Genomic DNA, 17552 nt, shown 5'->3' on the forward strand with positions numbered 1-17552 from the left:
TTAGTGTTGCTCCTCCGGTTACGGATCCGCTTGTCCTCGCTGGCCTTCCATGACAATGCGCTGGCTCTGGTACTCGGTCAGATGATAACCTGGATATTCGGGCTCAATGATATAGATTCTAATTCAATACCTGCAGAGCCACCAGGATAATTGCCGCGAAGACAGACACCACCCCCATCATGGCGATCTCCTGCCACATTCTCCGTATCGGTCCCCCGTCCACGTCATCTCCCCGGATCACATCATATCAGATCAAAATTCCCTTCCAGTGTGGAAACTGCTCTACCCAGTCTTTCACATCGACAGCCCTGCCTCAAGTGTTGGTTTCCGCACATCCTATACAACTTCAACTGCTGCATCGGTGTCGACCCCGCTTCTCGTCCCAGAGCGGCCAATACTCAGCTACACACGCTACGCGAACAAGATACAAGAAGCTCCAAATGAGTCAGAACGGCATTCCCAAAGGTGATATACACGATATAGTAGAGTATGAAAGAGCACAGGCATGTATCAGCATACAGGGTAGCATCCCCAGCTACCCGGATCCTCCGCAGTGGCGAGTTCCCTGTAGATGCACGCCATCATCCCCTTTCCATTTCTTCTATTCTAATCCTCCAACAACTTCCCGGTTCCTCATTACGCGCGTATTTAGTGGGCTGCAGCCATGTCAGTCGCGAGCTCTGGAATCAGATCAAGCTGAGAGTAGAAGGGTCACTCACCATCGGGCTGGGCAAGGATGTACTCAACAGCCTTGTCGACTGTAGCGGAAGGCGATCAGTATTCAATTCACTTCATTGGCCGTGACCTTCGTAAAGACTTACCGCTGTGGATGGCATCGGCCTCCTTGTCGGGGATCTCAATGCTGAACTCCTGCATATATGTCAGTAAACGCGCGATTGAGGCGAGCAAGATGCGACAGATGTACCTCCTCGATGGCCATGACAACCTCAACGGTATCCAAGCTGTCCAGACCGAGGTCGTTTGTGAAGTGAGAGGCGCTGTTGATCTGTCGGTAATATATCGTTTAGAACGTGAACTCTTTTCCCGAGGGAATTTCGCCCCAGCTCCGTCGGAGCCTGGCGGTTATCGACTCAATTCACTAACCTTGCTGGCATCGGAGACCTGTAGCGCATGAAACCAAGACACGTCAGTTAATGCCATTCCAGTTGTTCAGGACGATCCAAGATGAGATGTCGATGGATCCTCATCCGGAGGCCCTAGCGTGGGACTCGACGCACCTTGTCAAAGTTCTTCAACAGGTTGACTATGCGGCCCTCAACCTCCTCCTTGTTCAGACCGGCAGGAGCGGAGTAGAGACGGACACCCTGGTAGGCAAAGCGAGGGGCGAATTGAGCCGGGCGAGCGACAGGAGAGCTACGGATCTGGAAGGGAGCCGAAGTCTTGACGGCACGAGGCACAGAGGCCCGGAGGGAGCGGACGACAGCGGAGCGGAACATGGTGAATTATCTGAAAGTGAGGGAGTAACAGAGTACCCGACCGAGAATGAGTTCAAGAGGGAAGGTGGCTTGGGAATGGAGGTTGGAAGTGAAGTTCGGTAGTTGAAATACTACTAGCAGATGGAATGAACGAACTTGGAGAGTAATTGAAGTCGACGGTTTCTGCGGTTGGCGGCTCGGAGCAGCAAAATCCTGCCGCCGGCCAATCAGCGCGGGGGAGAAAGCCATGACCTAAGCCCGATTCAAGAATGCAAACTGAATCAAAACTGGCCCTGCCAGAACTGCTGCGAAACTGACTGACTGCCAACTGACTGACTGAACTTGTCCCAACTTGATCACTTCCTTCTTCCCCTCCCCTCAATTGATCTTTCTTCTCTCCTCCCCCCTCCTCCCCCTCATCTACCCCAGACTTATCTACTCGCCATCGCCATGGCCTCCACCAAGTCTGTCGCCAGACTTCTGGCCTACTCCCGTCCATCGCCCTTCGCTCTCCGTCCCACCCCCATCGGCTCCATCGCAAACTTCTCCTCCTCAGTGACCCGCGCTGCGACGCCAGCTGGTCCTCCCCAACCGGGCTTCCGCTTGCCCCCTCAGCCGAAATGGGACCAAGGCACCGAGTCCTCCCTCGACAAGGCCGGAAAGTATTTCCTCATGGCCGAGCTAATGCGCGGCATGTACGTCGTGCTGGAGCAGTTCTTCAGACCTCCGTAGGTGCCACCCTGCCTTCGCAAGCTTCCCGCTAGGCCGAACCTCGACCGTTGGCCACCTAAGTCCGATCCTATACTCCCGTCTTACACATGCTCTACATCAATTGGGCTTCTGTTTTGCTTCTTCGGGAGCTTCTTGCTCCGTGGACTCGAACCACCCGCTAACGCGAAGAAACCTTGACAGTTACACCATCATGTACCCTTTCGAGAAGGGTCCCATCTCCCCTCGCTTCCGCGGTGAGCACGCCCTGCGTCGTTATCCCACCGGTGAAGAGCGCTGCATCGCCTGCAAGCTCTGCGAGGCCATCTGCCCGGCCCAGGCCATCACCATCGAAGCCGAGGAGCGTGAGGATGGAAGCCGTCGGACGACCCGTTATGATATCGATATGACCAAGTGCATCTACTGTGGATACTGCCAGGAGAGTTGCCCCGTCGATGCCATCGTTGAGAGTGAGTTGTCTCTTCCTTTCGCCTTTCTTAGCTGCCGTTTGGACCGGAGACTGACCGAACATCGCGTGTAGCCTCCAACGCTGAATACGCCACCGAAACCCGTGAGGAGTTGCTGTACAACAAGGAGAAGCTCCTTGCCAACGGTGACAAGTGGGAGCCCGAAATTGCCGCTGCCGCCAGAGCCGATGCTCCTTACCGCTAAGCCGCCTTCTGTCAAAGGACGATTTGCACCGGCATCCTCCGACATGAGGAGGCTGGATATCGACGAGATTCCATGCTCCTAGTAGTCGCGATGCCGGAAAGGATAAAGCACTTAGAAGAAAAAGGGAACTTTCTTTTATTACCAAGAATGTGAAGAGTTGGGCGGTCTCTCATGACGAGTTGATCCGGCCGTCCTAACCTCCTTCACTACCCACCTTGTACATAACTAACGCTCATCAACACTAACCCCCCGACCCCTCAAACCCGATCTCTCATCTGTATTTGTCGGGCTCACTCCCAGAGGAGTGTCCTCTGCAATTGCCGGGAGTCCCGGCTTCTGGTTCTTATCTGTTATTTGTGTCTTCGATGTCTCACAAAGGCTATTTTCATTTCTGCATGTATCGATTGTATGTGTCCGTCTATCAGTTCCGCTGTTATTTTCTTTCTTTCTGTTAGGGATTTCAAATTAAAGAAGTTATCTTTTCCTTTGTTCTATAGATGAGCTTATACGGAGGGAGTATACGGAAGCGGCAAGAACGCAACTTAGGAGAGAACAATAGGATGAATGAGAAAGAAAAGAAACAAATCATATCAAATTTGTATCAACAGAATGTTCAAAGTATGACGCTGCCTATGCACATATGCACATAACTGGGAGAAAAAAGGGAGTAAATGAACAAAGAAATGAATGAGAAAAAAAGCCCCCCCGAGTTTGGATTAGAACTCCTCGAACACCAGATCTCCAAATGATGGCCCGCACACAACAACACACACACCCTTTCTTTTATAACTTTTTTGAAGCACAAATATCTGCTTGTCTCTTTCTTTCTTTTCGGCAATTTCGCCCTTCTTGCTCCGTCTCTTGTTTCGGGTTCGAGGTCTGAGGGATAAGGGAGGTAGATATCGTAGTGGGTGGGAGGATAAGATAGGTAGGTGTAGGTAGGTAGATGGTATTACATACTTGGGAAGGAACGACGGATCAATGGGGACCATCACCGCTCAATTTGAGGCATAGGGGAAAGAAGGGAAGGAAGGGCAAGAGGACGGACGAGACGAGAGGGAGGATTCAGGATTGCCTTTATTTCTTCTTCCCACCGCCGCCGGCCTTGGCCTTGAAGCTACCTTCGAAGCCGGGTCTGGCCTTCTTCTTGCCTCCGGCGGCGGGCTTCTTCTTGCCCTTGTTGCCGCCCTTCTCGTCGCGGCGCTTACGGAGGTTCTCCTCACGCTTCTGCTGTCGCATGTCCTTGCCGTGCTTGACGGTCTCGAGGCGCTCCTTCCACTCGCGCTCGGACTTCTTCTTGGCCGTCTCCTTGCGCTTGAGCGCCTTCTTCAGCAGCGAGGTGTCGTCGCGGACCCGTTCGCCGTGGGCGCGCTTCTTCGCAGTCAGCCACATGTCCTTCTCCTCAATGTCGGCCCGTCGCTCGTCGTCCATGGCGGCCAACCGGGCCTTCTTGGCCTCGACGGCCTTGAGGGCCGCCGCCGGGTCGTGGTGGGCTCCGTGGCGCTTCGGTTGGTCGCGGACGTTCTGGAGAGTGGGGTCGGCCTGCTGGCCGTCGCCGAAGACCACCCGACCGAAGGAGTAGTTGGCGTTGCTGGAGGAGCCAACCGAGTCGGCGGGCGAGCGGGGAGAGGCGAGGAGGGAGCCGGATCCGCCGGGCGAGAAGCGCCGGGCCATGGCTTCGTCCTTCAGCCGTTGTTCCTCCTCGCGAGCCTTCTGGCGCAGCTCCTTCTTGTGCGCTTTGCGCTGCTCGGCTTTCTGTCGGCGCGCTTCAATGAGCTCTTGACGGTTGCGGGCGGGCTTGCCGTTCAGTCCGTCGGCGTGACGAGCGGCCCGGAGCTCGTCCAATCGCTTCTGCAGCCGCTGCTTCAGCTGATCAGAAGTAGGCTTGAGGGGCTTGAGGTCGTTGGAGGTGGAGGTCTTGGAGGCATCGGTCGAGGGGGCGATGGAGGAGATAGAAGAGCTGCCGGACTGGGGATTGGACGCATCAAACCCAGAGGAGTTGGGGGTCGACACAGAAGAGGACTCGGGCTCTTCTGGTTCCGCAGTGAATTCGAGCGAGAGTCCCTCTTCAGGGACGACGCCCTCAGCGCTATCACTTTCGTCGCTGTCCTCAGCGCCGTCTTCGTTGTCGGCATCCTTGCTGGCGGTGGTGGACTTCAATTTTTGCGCATCTTCGGCAGCAGGTGTCTCGGCCTGCTTAGATTGTTGCTCTGCCTCCTTCGCTTTCCGGGCAGCATCCTTGGCCTTCTTCTTTTCCTTTTGGTTGGCCTTCTTCTGCGCCTTCTTTTCTTCCTTCAACTTTTTGCGCGCTTCGGCGGCCTCGTTAGACTTGGCCTGGGCATCCGGGTTTGCCGAGTCCTCGATCTGTTTTTGCTTCTTGGCCGTCGCGTCACCTCGCTTCAGACCTTCTCTAGGCTTCTCAGACCCAAGTTCCCCGTCCTCGGATGAGGCGTCTTCCCCGGCTTGCTCCTCGTTCCGCTTGCGCTTACGAGCGTTCTCGTCCATCACATCCTTGGCCGTCTTGACATTATCGGGGTCCAACTTAGCCCGCTTGGCTTCGCGAGCTTGCTCCTTGGTCTGCTTTTTCCGCTGCCATTGGTCCTAATAAACGGGTTGCGGTCAGCCATGTTCTGGGCAGCGACAGGATGGTGCCGAGGACAAGGGAGGAGAGAGTAGGAGAGGAGACGAAGGACAGGAGGGGTTTTTTTGCTTTTGAGCAGAAAAGGAGGAAACCAAGGTGAGCACGTACACTGCCATCTTCACCATAGTAATTCTTCGCCGGAATTAGCGACAACAGACCATCGAAGGCCTGGGCGTGGTCTCGCAGCCGTTCCTGATGAGAGAAAAAAATATGTCAATCTCGGGATCAGGCACACAGCAATGCACGGGGCAACACACCTCGATGTCATCCATTTCTGCAAGAGACAAAAAAACCAGCAGGCTGTCCAAGGGTCCTAATAAAAGAAAAAAGAACTTAGAGAACAATACCAGCGCTGTACCCGGAGGTTGATGGGTCTAATGGGCAACACTCGGGGTCAAGGTAACGAAAGCCGCGATACCATGAAAAAATTGGGTGGGCAGGTTGAAATCTTGGCATTGCTGGTTCTCCGCTCGGCTGTTCACCGCCCGCGCACACAGATAATATTCGGCTTATCACCGGCTGGCTGGCTGGCTGTCAATCTAGACTGCGGCAACTGGTCACTACTAAATAAGTTCACGGTAGCTCAAGTAGCTATCCGACTATCATCAGGGTGAGCGAGGGAAACACCATGGACTTGTATCTACCCTCGGTCAACTGCACAGCGCTAAACTCAAAATGAGCATCACAAAGCTTCAGCTTGCCCTCATTGACAGTACATCCGTCATGTCTGTCAACGTTGCATATGTTGAATTGGATTTACATGCTACCTATGTCCACCACACTGTGACCTGCCAGAGTTCACAGAGAGCCAACTATCCTTGCACCACTAATCCATTCACCTCCGGAGTTTCAGAGACGGACACTCCATCATCCAACCCAACACATCCCTCGCTACCAACCAACGTGATGTTATCAAAAGGCCAAGGGATCGTCCAGATCAAATCAAACCTAGCCAGAACCTCAGTATCAGCCCAACTACCAGGGCAGCACGATGCGCCAATGGATCCCATAGCAAACAGTAGGGGGAAAGACTCACCGCTCCTCAGGATAAACGGGTGGATCATCCGAGCCCAAGGCGCGCACAATTTCGGCCATCTTCCCATGCCGCCACGAAATCAAGATATTCCCCGGCCCTCGGTAGTGGCGGATCTTTCGGGCCACACACTTGACGTCGTTGCGCTTACAGGAGGTGTCGATCGGTAGAGAGAGGTCGGTTGCGAGGGGGAGGACGGTTTCGTAGGAGCGTCGATGTTGGCCGACTGTAGGAATGCGTCAACGGTGAACCAATGTTTGCACCATTACCACCACTATCAAAGGGTCGTCGGTAAGAGGGAATGGATCACAGACGAGAGTTGATGTGCGGCGCCATTATATATCCAATATCATACGGCGAATCGACGCCGAAGACAGAACGGAGGCATTCTGCGCGCTTGAAGCCATCCGAGTTGAGGCCGCTGTCGCTGGGGTCCGGGGGCTTCTCGCCATGACGGATCAGGTAGACGGTAGGTTTTTCGGGGGTCGCTGGGATGGAGGCGCTGAAGGCGAGGGTGGACGCGGTGAGGAGGTATAAGATATAAACAAGCTGAAGGGTGATCATTCTCGATGTGTGCGGGCTGTGATACAGCTACCGGTTCATTCTAATAATTTATATCTGGTCTATGAGGATCGTCTCACTGGAAGGGTGGGTGGAAGCATGGCAGTCTCGGATCGCGACATTCGGATGCGTCGGGCAAGCTTCAGGATCTATATACATTGGTCGATCCAGTGATTAAAACAAGGGAGGGTTGTGCGCGTGGGGATTCTATAAAGTATGGAGCCCAGCCAGCTGAGGGTGGTCGATCATCGAAGAGACCATCGACGCAATGCATGCATGGGGCAGGGCTGCAGGCAAGCCAGGTGCGGCTGCAATCCGCTAGCTACGAGTGCATGGCTGCTGCTATTTGTCGCTATGAGCGAATTCCGTAGTGGAAGACCGATCGGGTGGCCGAGTGAGAGACCTTATCCACGAGACGGGCTATCTGGATCTCGTGCAAGGTGCAAGCTTTGGCTTATGATTGGAACGACTGGTCGGTCAGGCGGCCGATCCACGGAGCCAGCTGAGGGTCTTCTCGGGCCACTGTATAACCTTAAATGTGCCCTCTAATGTCGATCCGAGTGCGTGTGAAAATGGGTTGTCCATGTCAGATGATGTGATTGTGAGCTGACTCTGTTCTTCCTTTTCCTTTTTGGCTTTCTGGGTGTGAGGACCGTGGGGGAAGGGTTGTCGCGGGAACTTTTTCAATCTGAATACAGTGGGCTGCAATTTGGATATGAGAGATTTAGCTGGTTGGAATACTATGCGTTGATGAGAGGAATAAGAAAAAGCCTGATCGGCAGGATGTGCTACATGCCTGCCAGGAAGTGCATGTACCCTTGCATATTGCGTTCGAGATTGTGAAGAAGGTTTTTGAGTTGCACTGCTGGTGATGACGATTTAGAATGATGTCGGTTGTTGTGCCCGCATGCAACTTGAAGGCAGAAAGCTGCAGATGTATATATAGCCGGTCTTCCCGCGCAACTCCGACGGAACTAGCTTCCCGCGCAACTCCCGAGTCCCATCAATGCTGTGTACGAGAGGACCTGGGATTCTAAACTTGTTCGACAGGTACAAAACCCGTACCACCTTCAATCGATGCTGAACTTCCTTGGGATAAGCTCTTCGCCGCGGTGAAAGTTGCTCGTAAGATTTCTTGGGGAGGAGTAGCTATCGGTTGAGGCTCCAAGTATCGACGCTGCGAAGAAGGGGTCCATAGTCTCTGGGATTTCTCCCCTTGGTCAACTCTGGGGAAGGCAGGACAGAGTAGTGTAGGGAAGGGTCAGTTTTCAATCAAGCTGGACGGCAAATGTCCGAAGCTGTCAAACGAATCGACCAAGGGCAATGATGATAAGAGAGAGCACTGGAAGATGACAGCATTCCATCCGAGTCCGAACCCACTAGAGGTGGGGCTCCTCTACAAGAGTGTCTGTCGTATCTGTTACGGAGCAAAAGGAGCATGCCCTCGCCGTGTTGACATCTCGCTATACACATTTCAAACCGACGGTCCGCCTCGTGTGTCAGTAGTTGCCTCGGATACTGAGCCGATAGCACGGCCCAATGAATCCAAGCGCTTGCCAATCATAATAATGCCACCGAGAGGGCAGTGATTGATCAGCATTCTAGAAGCACCTTCCACAAGGCTTGATCGGTCATGTGCGAACTCTTCATTCGAGTTCCTCTCAGCTGAGGATCTTCTTCTGCTCGGCTCTAAGCCCCAACTTCCACGGTCTAAAGAGGTTGAGACCCAGAGGAAACCAGCCACAGTAGGCTCCCTAGTACCTGAGTGGTCTGCATGGAACTGTTTCCTCCACTTTCCGTACGTATCACTGCCCCCCGGGTTACGTATATCTAAGCGGACGATGTCAGACCAAAATTTCCGCTAGTGTTTGCAGGAAAATGTCTGCCTGCTAAGTACCGTACTGTAGGACGGGACTTCCGATGGATGCCCTTGGACCCCGATGAGTAAAAATAGGACATATTAGTTAATTAGATTCAACGGAGCTCAGCAGGCTCGAAATTCTGGTGAGTTTAACCATCACCCGCAAATCCGGAAATGCAATAATACTTTGACCGGAGAGGGGTGATCTGGCTAGACTACCGTAGTACGTAGATTAGAGCTTTCCCCAAGCCCCGTGAATCGTAGCCTTGGCATTACAAGGCTCGGGCTATCGGCATCACGCCATTACCGCGGCCAAGCCATCGTGAGGCTGTGCCAAGTATGCCTGCGCCACAGTGACTTCGGTATGAAGTAACTTATGCAGGAGTTGATGCCTGAATTCGGCCTACGATTCCATGTCTTCCGGCTTACCAGTCAGCATGTGTGTGAGGGTCTTCAAATCGGATGGTTGCATAACAGGGCCAAGGATGATCGTCGCCCCAGTGGTGTCTCAGTGTATCGTTGTGTATGTTGCATGGACTCAGATCATCATCACGGAGGCGCTCATACACGGACAAGGAGGGGTGAGGGAATCTCTGGATGTTAGGCACCGTCAGGAGTACCTCCCTTAGTATTGGTGATCAGGCTCAGCCCTGCGCCCTCCAAGGAAACACATGGCTGCAAAAGTGCACAGCCACCCCGCATCTCATCGTGGCTCACCACTCAGTAAATCCAAAGTAACTCGCAGTAAACTTCTCCCTCAAGATAGCCCAAAGACTCGAGATAAGTAACCATGTCCAGTGTTCGGGCCAGGAGATTGGGGCCAGTACTGTCCCGCATTGGTTTTTATGACCAGAAATGTGGCCCAGTCATACCGAGAGGTAAGATTGACGTGTTTTGCCTAGTAAATCTCGCAGGTCTTGGCATGAACGGAGAGAGGGAAACAGTGAATTCATGGTGGGGCTCGTCCCCAGCAATTCCCAGGAGGGCCAGAGGACCCGACTGCGCCTGCTCAGCCCTGTAGTGCCGGATCAGCTAGCTTATCAAGTGGCCAAATATCCCGCTATAAAAGGCTCAGGAGCCCCTCGTTCCATCTTCCGTCTTTCATCATACCATCACACTTCTATCACTTTCCTCCCAGCTTACCAAGTCAAACTCTCTTGAACCAAATCACATAACCATCCACCCCGCTTCTTCACCTCACTCTCCTCGATAACAACAACAACCTCACTATCATGTCCGGCTACGATCAGTACAACCAGGGTCAGGGTGGCTACTACGGCCAGCAGCAGGGTGGTTACCAGGGTGGCTACCAGCAGGGCGGCTACCCTCCCCAGCACGGCGGCTACGGACAGCAGGGCGGCTACGACCAGTACAACCAACACAGCCAGCACGGTCAGCACGGTAGCCAGGGTGGCTCTGCCGGCGACTACTACGGCTCCAGTGGACAGCAGTCCCAGTACGGTGGTGAGAGTCAGTACGGCCAGCAACAATACGGCCAGCATCAGTACGGCCAGCAACAGCACGGTGAGCAGCAATACGGTCAGGATCAGCGTGGAGAGTATGTTGGCCCCTCATCAATCCATTCACTTGAAATAACTGTATGACTGACTCTTTTTGCTTCCATTAGGTACAACCAGCAGGGCGCACCCGGTGGCGCTCAGGACGGTGAGCGTGGCCTCGGTGGTGCTCTCGCCGGTGGTCTCGCGGGAGGCTTTGCCGGTCACAAGGCGGATCACGGGATCCTCGGAACCATTGGTGGAGCTATCATCGGAAGTATCGCCGAGGACGCCATCAAGAAGCACAGGAACAAGGAGGAGGAGAACCAGCAATACGGCTATCCCCCCCAGGGTGGCCCCGGTGGTCCCCCTCCCGGCTCTCACCACGGTGGCGGTAGCATGATGGACCAGTTCGGCAGCTTCTTCAAGAAATAGACGGGGACTCTCCATGTCTTTTCCTGATGCTCTATGACCTTGCTTCATTTCATTTGACTGCGCCTTCTCTATTTTGACTTTCTCTTCTGTTACGGCCGGCCGGGGTATGGGAAATGAATTCTAGTCTTTTCTTCCAACCGTTTCTTACGCTTAAGATCGCTTTGCTTTTATCCCGTATCACTTTCTAAGAGTGCTCCATATGGATGGAACTTCAACTTGATACCGATGCTGGTTTTCAGTATACCTAGCTTGGTAGTGGCTACGCTACAGAATCATAGTACCTTCTTGACTCCTATCACTTGGTACTTCGTGTTTTGAGAGGAATGAAGTAAACAAGTTTTACTATATGTTGTGTCGTAATGGTGTGTGTTGTAGAGATTCGACCTTGTAAACCTTTCAATAACCAGGGTGACATTCTCTGGTGACACTTTTCAGAACCACGCCGTCTTTGGCGTATGTCGATGCTTAGGAAGGTGAGATGGCGGGGTGCAAGTGCCGACAACGCAACCCCACCTTCAATGTCATGCATCTCGGGACGGATTTCGCCGTAATGCCTCCAATCAATTGGTTAACTGGATAAATGAGTCATGAGATGATGAGTGCCTTGACAAGTGGGAGGATTTTTCATGATATTTGACTTCGAACAGGGGCATAATCCCACTGCGTCGTGGCACTCTCACCCAACCCATATGCGGGGTATGCCAAACATGGACTTTCCGATCCATGTCCAAGCCGAACATATGCTTGTCACCAGTTGTTGAGTTGTTGGGTTGAAGCTTTGGCAGTGTTCAGGGATTCATGCTTCCTCTGTAGTACACCTAGGGTTCTTGGGAACGGCCCCCTCCATCACAGCGCCTCTGATACAGGCCGAAAGGCTTCCCCAGCTTACCACTGCGTCTCGCAAGAGCACTCACTGAGTGACAAGCATAACTGATCCGAGAGAAAGCCCAGGCTAGCATCCTTTTCCCACTGCTGGATCAAGTCCCGGTCCTGTTCAGCATGGAAGATCGTCTTACCTCTGACATCGTGCTGGTGAATGCCACGGACCTGATCGGCTTCTCCGTCGTTGGGAAAAACCTCCCGGTAGAACCGTACCCAATGTCCAGTCCTTATCTCCCCGAAGATCGTGTCGAAATCAGGATTCTCTGCGCGCGCCTGCTTGAACACACACTTGAGTACTGCTTCAGTGCGGGCCCATGGGAATTCGTCGACTGTTCGGTCAGGGCCATAGATGCCGAATATCTTGGTGGTGGACAGATCCCTGGAGCATATATTGTACTGAGTCTGATACAGGTGGTCCTGCACGCTTCCTAGGGCTTGTCCATCGTTGGGCGCGTAACGTGACTGTGATGGGATCAGTGAAACCTCACCGGGTTGGATCATCTTTGTCATTGAAGGTCGAGTTGAATTGTCTGGAGACTTTTGCGCTGGATTTAAGCGGAGATCAATGTCATTCAAATGATCAGAGTAAGAATGTTCTTATACTTGGGGTATGTTCTAACGGGTGCGAAGGGTTTATAAACTGTTATGGTGTCTCCTGAAGCCGTATAAAGTCTTTATTCCTAAATCCGTTTGACGTGAACAAAGCTGGTCTTTTGTTCTTCGATGACCCCTTGCCTATTGTACCCTTGGTCTCTTAATCTAGAAGGCCATGGCCCTTTGTTCCATTGTAGTCGGATTCTTAGACCCTTTATTTAGATATATTGAAATGAGGCGGTTTCTAAGAGATTGCCTCTTCCCTGCTCTTGCAATGCGTTTCTGCAGGGTCAACGTTTTTGCCATGAGAGGATTCTTGAAATATTCTGCCTAGCTAAGTTTCCATAAGCAAGGACCATGTAGATAAGGTTTCATGAGTCGATGGGGAAAATGAGTAGAAAAAAATCAAGATGCAAATGGCTTTACTCTCCTAGTGATATGTGACTGATTGTCTCTCTACATAGAAGGATCAAGGTAAAATGAGCCTAGCCCGAGGCGGACTAGTGTATTTTCAGTAATGCCTGAGGCAGACAATGTGCTGCCAAGTCTGATCAAAAGTTCAACGGAAGATTCCCCTTCAACATTACATTGCGAAGGGAACAAGTTACCCCGGCCAGATTACTACAGAATGATTGTCCGGCAATGTCTGCGGCAGAGTCAGTCATCGCTACTTACCTGTAGTCTTGATTCTGATATACTGACAGTCCCTGTCTTGCAGGCCGCCACCTCCGTTCCCTCAATTGCCAATCGCGCGTCTGGGCCCGATTTTCTTCGAATGATGCGATTGCCGACACTCCAGTGCAGCAAACCACCGTTGCGACTCCCACTCCAGTCGAGGTGCCCTCGCTACGGAGAGTGGATCAGGGTTCGATTGCTGCGCAGAAGGTCTGGGCAAATCGCCTCAAACAAAGTCAGTAGACAACGACTGGGTGGCTCATCGGCGGCTCCGGACGGAGACAACTAACCAACTTATGTTGATCAGAATCCCATTTCCATCGGCTTGGATCCAAGGTGATCAATCAGTACGAGCCGGAGGATCTCATCCGGAAGCCTCCTCGCGCTCACGAGATCACCATCGAAACGCTCCTCGCCAACCAGACCCACCTCGGACACTCCGTCTCGCGCTGGAACCCGCAAAACTCCAGTTACATCTTCGGTATCCGCGATGGCATCCACATCATCTCCCTCGAACTGACCGCCGCGTACCTGCGACGTGCGGCCAAGGTCGTCGAGGAGGTCGCGGCCCGCGGCGGCGTGATCCTGTTCGCCGGCACCCGGAAGGGCCAGAAGCGGTTTGTGGTGCGGGCGGCCGAGCTCGCTCAGGGATACCACATCTTCGAGCGGTGGATTGCCGGCAGCTTGACTAACGGCAAGGTCATCCTGGGCCACTGCGAGACCAAGGTCGTGAACATCCTCGACGAAGAGCTGCCCGCCTACAAGGATATCGCCGCCAGCCGGCCCTCGATCAAGCCCGATCTCGTCGTCTGCTTGAATCCCCTCGAGAACACGGTCCTCCTGCACGAGTGTGCCCTCAACAACATCCCGACCATCGGTGTCATCGACACCGATGCCAACCCCACCCGCGTCACCTACCCCATCCCCGCCAATGATGACAGTCTGCGCTCCATCGGTCTGATTGCCGGTGTCCTGGGACGCGCTGGCGAGGCCGGTCAGAAGCGGCGATTCGAATTGGCCAAGGAAGGCAAAACCCTCTATGACCGCATCACTGATAGAGATCTTGGGGTGCAACAGATGAGGACGGAGGAGGAGGAGCAGCAGCAGAAGAAGAAGCAGCGGTCGAAGCGGGAGTAGGGACTGCAGGACTGAAACATTGGCGCTATGTGATTTCTTTTCTTTCATTGATATCGGTTTGCTCACGCGTGACTGGGTTTGTACTGTATAGGACATGTAAAGCTTTTTCTTGTTTTCTTCTGGTGTTGAGAACATGTATCAACAAATGCCGTCTGAATCACATCGTTCAATATCCTAGGTTTTCCATGTGCTACTGTTTTAGTCGAGTATTCCTGACATCGCCCATGATCAACCATTGCATGACAAACCAACGTGTGCATCACAGTCAAATACCTGGGAAGTGCACGCCTTAAGCTCCCAGTATCGTCACTGAATCCTATCTTCCGTCTTTGACCAGGTGTGTGCGCCTCTCCGGCTTCTAAGAGATTAGGTCCCAACCCTGACTGAAGCCAGCAGGGAAGCGTCATCCGCCACGTTCAAGTCTTGAAAGTATAGACCTTGCGACCCCGGGCGTCTCTTCCCTTGGACTCCACCGCACTTCCATTGTCAGAGACAACACATCTCTCATCGCCCTTGTGAAGAATGATATCCAGGTCTCTCCAGGCGGGGACGAAGCCGCTCGTCTCGTCGCGCGTAAACCCAACCACGACCTTCTCCTGGGTGGAGCTATACCGGACGGTGTACTGGGAGATGTGCGGCTGGAGCGAGATCCCGTTATCCTCGTACCAAGTGGTGGAAAAGACCTGTCCGTGGGAGGAGCCCCGCGGTGGGAAGATCTCCACGCCCCTGTAATCGTCCAGCTCCTCCACGGCGACCGACGCCGCGGTCTCGTCGCCAGGCACGCGGGTTTGCACGGCCTTGCCGACGGGGATCGCGCCGCCGATGCGGGCGAGCAGGGGGATGCTCTTGCGCCACTCCGACGCGATCTCGACCCACTGTCCGGACGCGAGGTAGTTGTATGGCTCGTTCATGTTGACGAAGCCATGGTCGAACTGATCGTTCGCCTTGCGGGGGAGGTAGAGCTTGGCCAGGCTCACTCCTGGCTGGTACACCCCGCCTACCATGATCGTGTCGCCGAACCAGAACTGCTCGTCGCCGGCCTTGAGGGCTTTGGTCCACACCTCCGGGTCGGACTCGTAGCCCCAGCCCACCCAGCGTTGCAGCGGGGAGGCCGTCAGGTGGCTCTCCAGCCCCAGGGAGTAGATGTATGGCAGGATCTCATAGCGACGCTTGATAGTGTCGCGGACGAGGGGGGTAATCTCCGGGTACATCCACGGCTCGATCACTTCTCCTACGGAACTGTTCCCGGGGGATGTTTTGAAGCAGTTGATGGCGAAGCGAGGTGAGTGGATTCCAAGCTGGATCCACCTGAGGAGTAACTCGGGTGATGGTTGGGGCCCTGGTTAGACGAAGTCAGAGTTTCAGGCGCAATTGAAGATGTTAAAGCTTGGGGTTCGAGGCTTTTACCTTCGAATCCACCGATGTCATGGCCGCAACATTGCAGAAGGGAAATGCCCGCGCTCAGGGACAATGCATTCGCACCCTTCATGCTTTCCCAGCTGGTGACATTATCTCCGCTCCAGGTACTGGCTGCGTAACGCATTGTCCCGGCGGAGGCGCTCCGAGTCAACACGAATGGTCGGTGATCGGGCTCAAGGTTGAGCAGGGCATCATGAGAGGCTTTGCCCATGAGTTCCGTGTGGATTGCACGGCCCCAGAGTCCGACGGTAATTTGAACCTTCTTCGCAGCTGCGGCGGAAACAGTGGGTTCGTCACCGGCCAGTTTCCAGTCATCGTTCGGGATCGTGTATTCGTTGTTATCATTCCACATCGCATCGATCCCGGCACGCTTCAGGCTCTGAACGCCATCGTACCACCACTTGAACGCAGCTGCTGAGGTAAAGTCGATGTGGCATCCGTCACCTCCAGTGGCGCCTCCTGCACTCCACAGCCTCATGTAGCCAGGCTCGCCAGTCTCGGGATCCTCAAAGAACCCATTGCCATCAACAAGCTTCTGGAACTCCGGGTGTGAAGCCAACAGAAATGGCTTGATGTTCGTTAGAAGTCGGATGCCTCTTGAATGATACTTGGCAATCCATTCCTCAGGGTTCGGAAAGCGGTATTTGTTCCAGGTGAAGACATTACGGACCTTGGGTTCCTTTTCCGCAATCGAGTAGCCGGAGCTCATCTGGTGGGCAGAGCAAGGAATGCCGTGCTCTCTCAGCTTATCGGCGAACTCCATCAGAGCCTGGTGAGCGGGTGGCTCGTCCATCATGGTGTACTTGTATCCTCCGGATATGTATCCATAAGCCCAGCGGGGGACCAGCATTGGGAACCCAACGAGTTCAGCATATGATCTGACAATCTCCTTCAACGTCTTTCCGACAATGAGGTATTGTTCCAGGCCGCCGTAATCCTGGCGATATACTTTGAAGTGGCCCCAGAGGCCGTCGACCTCCGAGCCCACTGACCAGGTACCTCTGCCGTGTGTAGTGGAGAAGATGGCTACACAACCTTGAGGAGTCACTTTGATCAACAGAGGGATGTGCTTGTATAACGGGTCGGTATTGTAGACGTCGTATCCAAAGCTGTCTGTGGCAGAGAGAATAAAATGACGCCCGCTGAGGTCCATGGGTGCTCGCTTCTCTCCAAGTCCAACGTGCAGAGCACTGCGATCGTGCTCGGTGTAGTGTGCGATGCCCGCGGCGTCCACGACATACGAGCGCAATGGCAGATCCCGGTACAATGGCTGGCTCTGTCCCTTCAACGAAAGCAAAACCACGGGGGTGTTGGCCCAGTCGACGGATGCCGTCACCTCACCTACCTGAATTGACTTTCTCTGGCCATCACTTGTCGCAGATACATGAATGTCCTTCAGGTCTGTAACCGGTTTGGTGACGCTAGGATAAGGAGGAAGGGGGTGGTCTGGCGACGAGAAGGTAACTCGGAATAGATTTTCCCGGACAGGCTCGAAGGAGAAGTCGAATTGGCGCTTCTCTGATGTGGAATGGAGATGAACATCAGGAGAGTTCTGAAAATCTGCACCTATCGCTTCGTAGCGCTTGGGACAGAATTCCTTCTGAGGCATAATTGCGCTCTCAGGTCGGTTTGAGTGATGTGGTAAGTTGAACACGCCGTGGTCTGACGATGGCGAAGTGCAGAGAATGAGAGACCAACTTCCTGCTCGACATGATGCCACGGAGCTCTATTTGAGTGCCACATCTGCCTGTGTGTTTGCTGCTTTGGCGCTTTGTGGAGCCCTCCAGGAGGAGGTTGTATAGACGGACTTCGGCAGCCATGTCCGACCCCCACATTCTTCCTCGTCACGGGTGTTTCCCCCATGCTCTTCCCCATCCTTCCCCCCTCACTTTTTCCCAACGCGGTTCACTTCGTCTTCTACACCATCGGTCTTTCAACCGAACCCCGAAGCTAAAGAATCTTCCAGGTCATGAATCTGCCCACTTGAGCTGTTCGACCGCTC

The 17552-nt window shown here is 53.7% G+C and overlaps 8 protein-coding genes across 8 annotated transcripts; 3 read left to right on the forward strand and 5 right to left on the reverse strand.

Annotated features, from left to right (window-relative positions):
• Positions 1-436: 436 nt before the first annotated feature.
• Positions 437-1605, reverse strand: acpA (acyl carrier protein). The gene is made up of 6 exons (XM_025692947.1): positions 1239-1605; positions 1105-1122; positions 926-1006; positions 822-870; positions 720-758; positions 437-656 (listed from the first exon to the last, which is right to left on the reverse strand). Exons 1-6 carry the CDS (start codon positions 1455-1457, stop codon positions 649-651), a joined length of 414 nt encoding a protein of 137 aa, XP_025548683.1. The 5' UTR covers positions 1458-1605; the 3' UTR covers positions 437-648.
• Positions 1606-1886: 281 nt separating this feature from the next.
• BO97DRAFT_436825 (NuoI/complex I 23 kDa subunit family protein) lies at positions 1887-2816 on the forward strand (the record flags this gene model as incomplete). Its single annotated transcript, XM_025697812.1, has 3 exons — positions 1887-2164; positions 2349-2614; positions 2686-2816. The coding sequence occupies 3 exons, from the start codon at positions 1887-1889 to the stop codon at positions 2814-2816; spliced, it is 675 nt and encodes a 224-aa protein (XP_025548684.1).
• A 1077-nt stretch (positions 2817-3893) lies between these two features.
• BO97DRAFT_427375 (putative 60S ribosome biogenesis protein Rrp14) lies at positions 3894-5729 on the reverse strand (the record flags this gene model as incomplete). The annotated part of the gene is made up of 3 exons (XM_025697197.1): positions 3894-5417; positions 5566-5649; positions 5715-5729. 3 exons carry the CDS (start codon positions 5727-5729, stop codon positions 3894-3896), a joined length of 1623 nt encoding a protein of 540 aa, XP_025548685.1.
• Positions 5730-6269: 540 nt separating this feature from the next.
• BO97DRAFT_351654 (putative phosphoglycerate mutase family protein) lies at positions 6270-7054 on the reverse strand (the record flags this gene model as incomplete). Its single annotated transcript, XM_025691987.1, has 3 exons — positions 6270-6405; positions 6494-6716; positions 6805-7054. 3 exons carry the CDS (start codon positions 7052-7054, stop codon positions 6270-6272), a joined length of 609 nt encoding a protein of 202 aa, XP_025548686.1.
• Positions 7055-9686: 2632 nt separating this feature from the next.
• hel10 (putative high expression lethality protein Hel10) lies at positions 9687-11068 on the forward strand. Its single transcript, XM_025700722.1, has 2 exons — positions 9687-10470; positions 10540-11068. The coding sequence occupies exons 1-2, from the start codon at positions 10145-10147 to the stop codon at positions 10841-10843; spliced, it is 630 nt and encodes a 209-aa protein (XP_025548687.1). The 5' UTR covers positions 9687-10144; the 3' UTR covers positions 10844-11068.
• A 429-nt stretch (positions 11069-11497) lies between these two features.
• On the reverse strand, positions 11498-12305 carry BO97DRAFT_407693 (uncharacterized protein). The gene has a single exon (XM_025695688.1). The coding sequence runs from the start codon at positions 12224-12226 to the stop codon at positions 11729-11731; it is 498 nt and encodes a 165-aa protein (XP_025548688.1). The 5' UTR covers positions 12227-12305; the 3' UTR covers positions 11498-11728.
• A 746-nt stretch (positions 12306-13051) lies between these two features.
• Positions 13052-14131, forward strand: BO97DRAFT_351715 (mitochondrial 37S ribosomal protein uS2m; the record flags this gene model as incomplete). Its single annotated transcript, XM_025691993.1, has 2 exons — positions 13052-13229; positions 13302-14131. Coding segments are annotated over 2 exons (1008 nt in total), but the record flags the coding sequence as incomplete, so codon positions are not given.
• Positions 14132-14547: 416 nt separating this feature from the next.
• BO97DRAFT_396249 (putative alpha-glucosidase) lies at positions 14548-17159 on the reverse strand (the record flags this gene model as incomplete). The annotated part of the gene is made up of 2 exons (XM_025694075.1): positions 14548-15470; positions 15539-17159. The coding sequence occupies 2 exons, from the start codon at positions 17157-17159 to the stop codon at positions 14548-14550; spliced, it is 2544 nt and encodes an 847-aa protein (XP_025548690.1).
• Positions 17160-17552: the final 393 nt, after the last annotated feature.

Source organism: Aspergillus homomorphus (assembly GCF_003184865.1).
Source record: "Aspergillus homomorphus CBS 101889 unplaced genomic scaffold BO97scaffold_37, whole genome shotgun sequence".
In the NCBI taxonomy this organism is placed as follows: domain Eukaryota; kingdom Fungi; phylum Ascomycota; class Eurotiomycetes; order Eurotiales; family Aspergillaceae; genus Aspergillus; species Aspergillus homomorphus.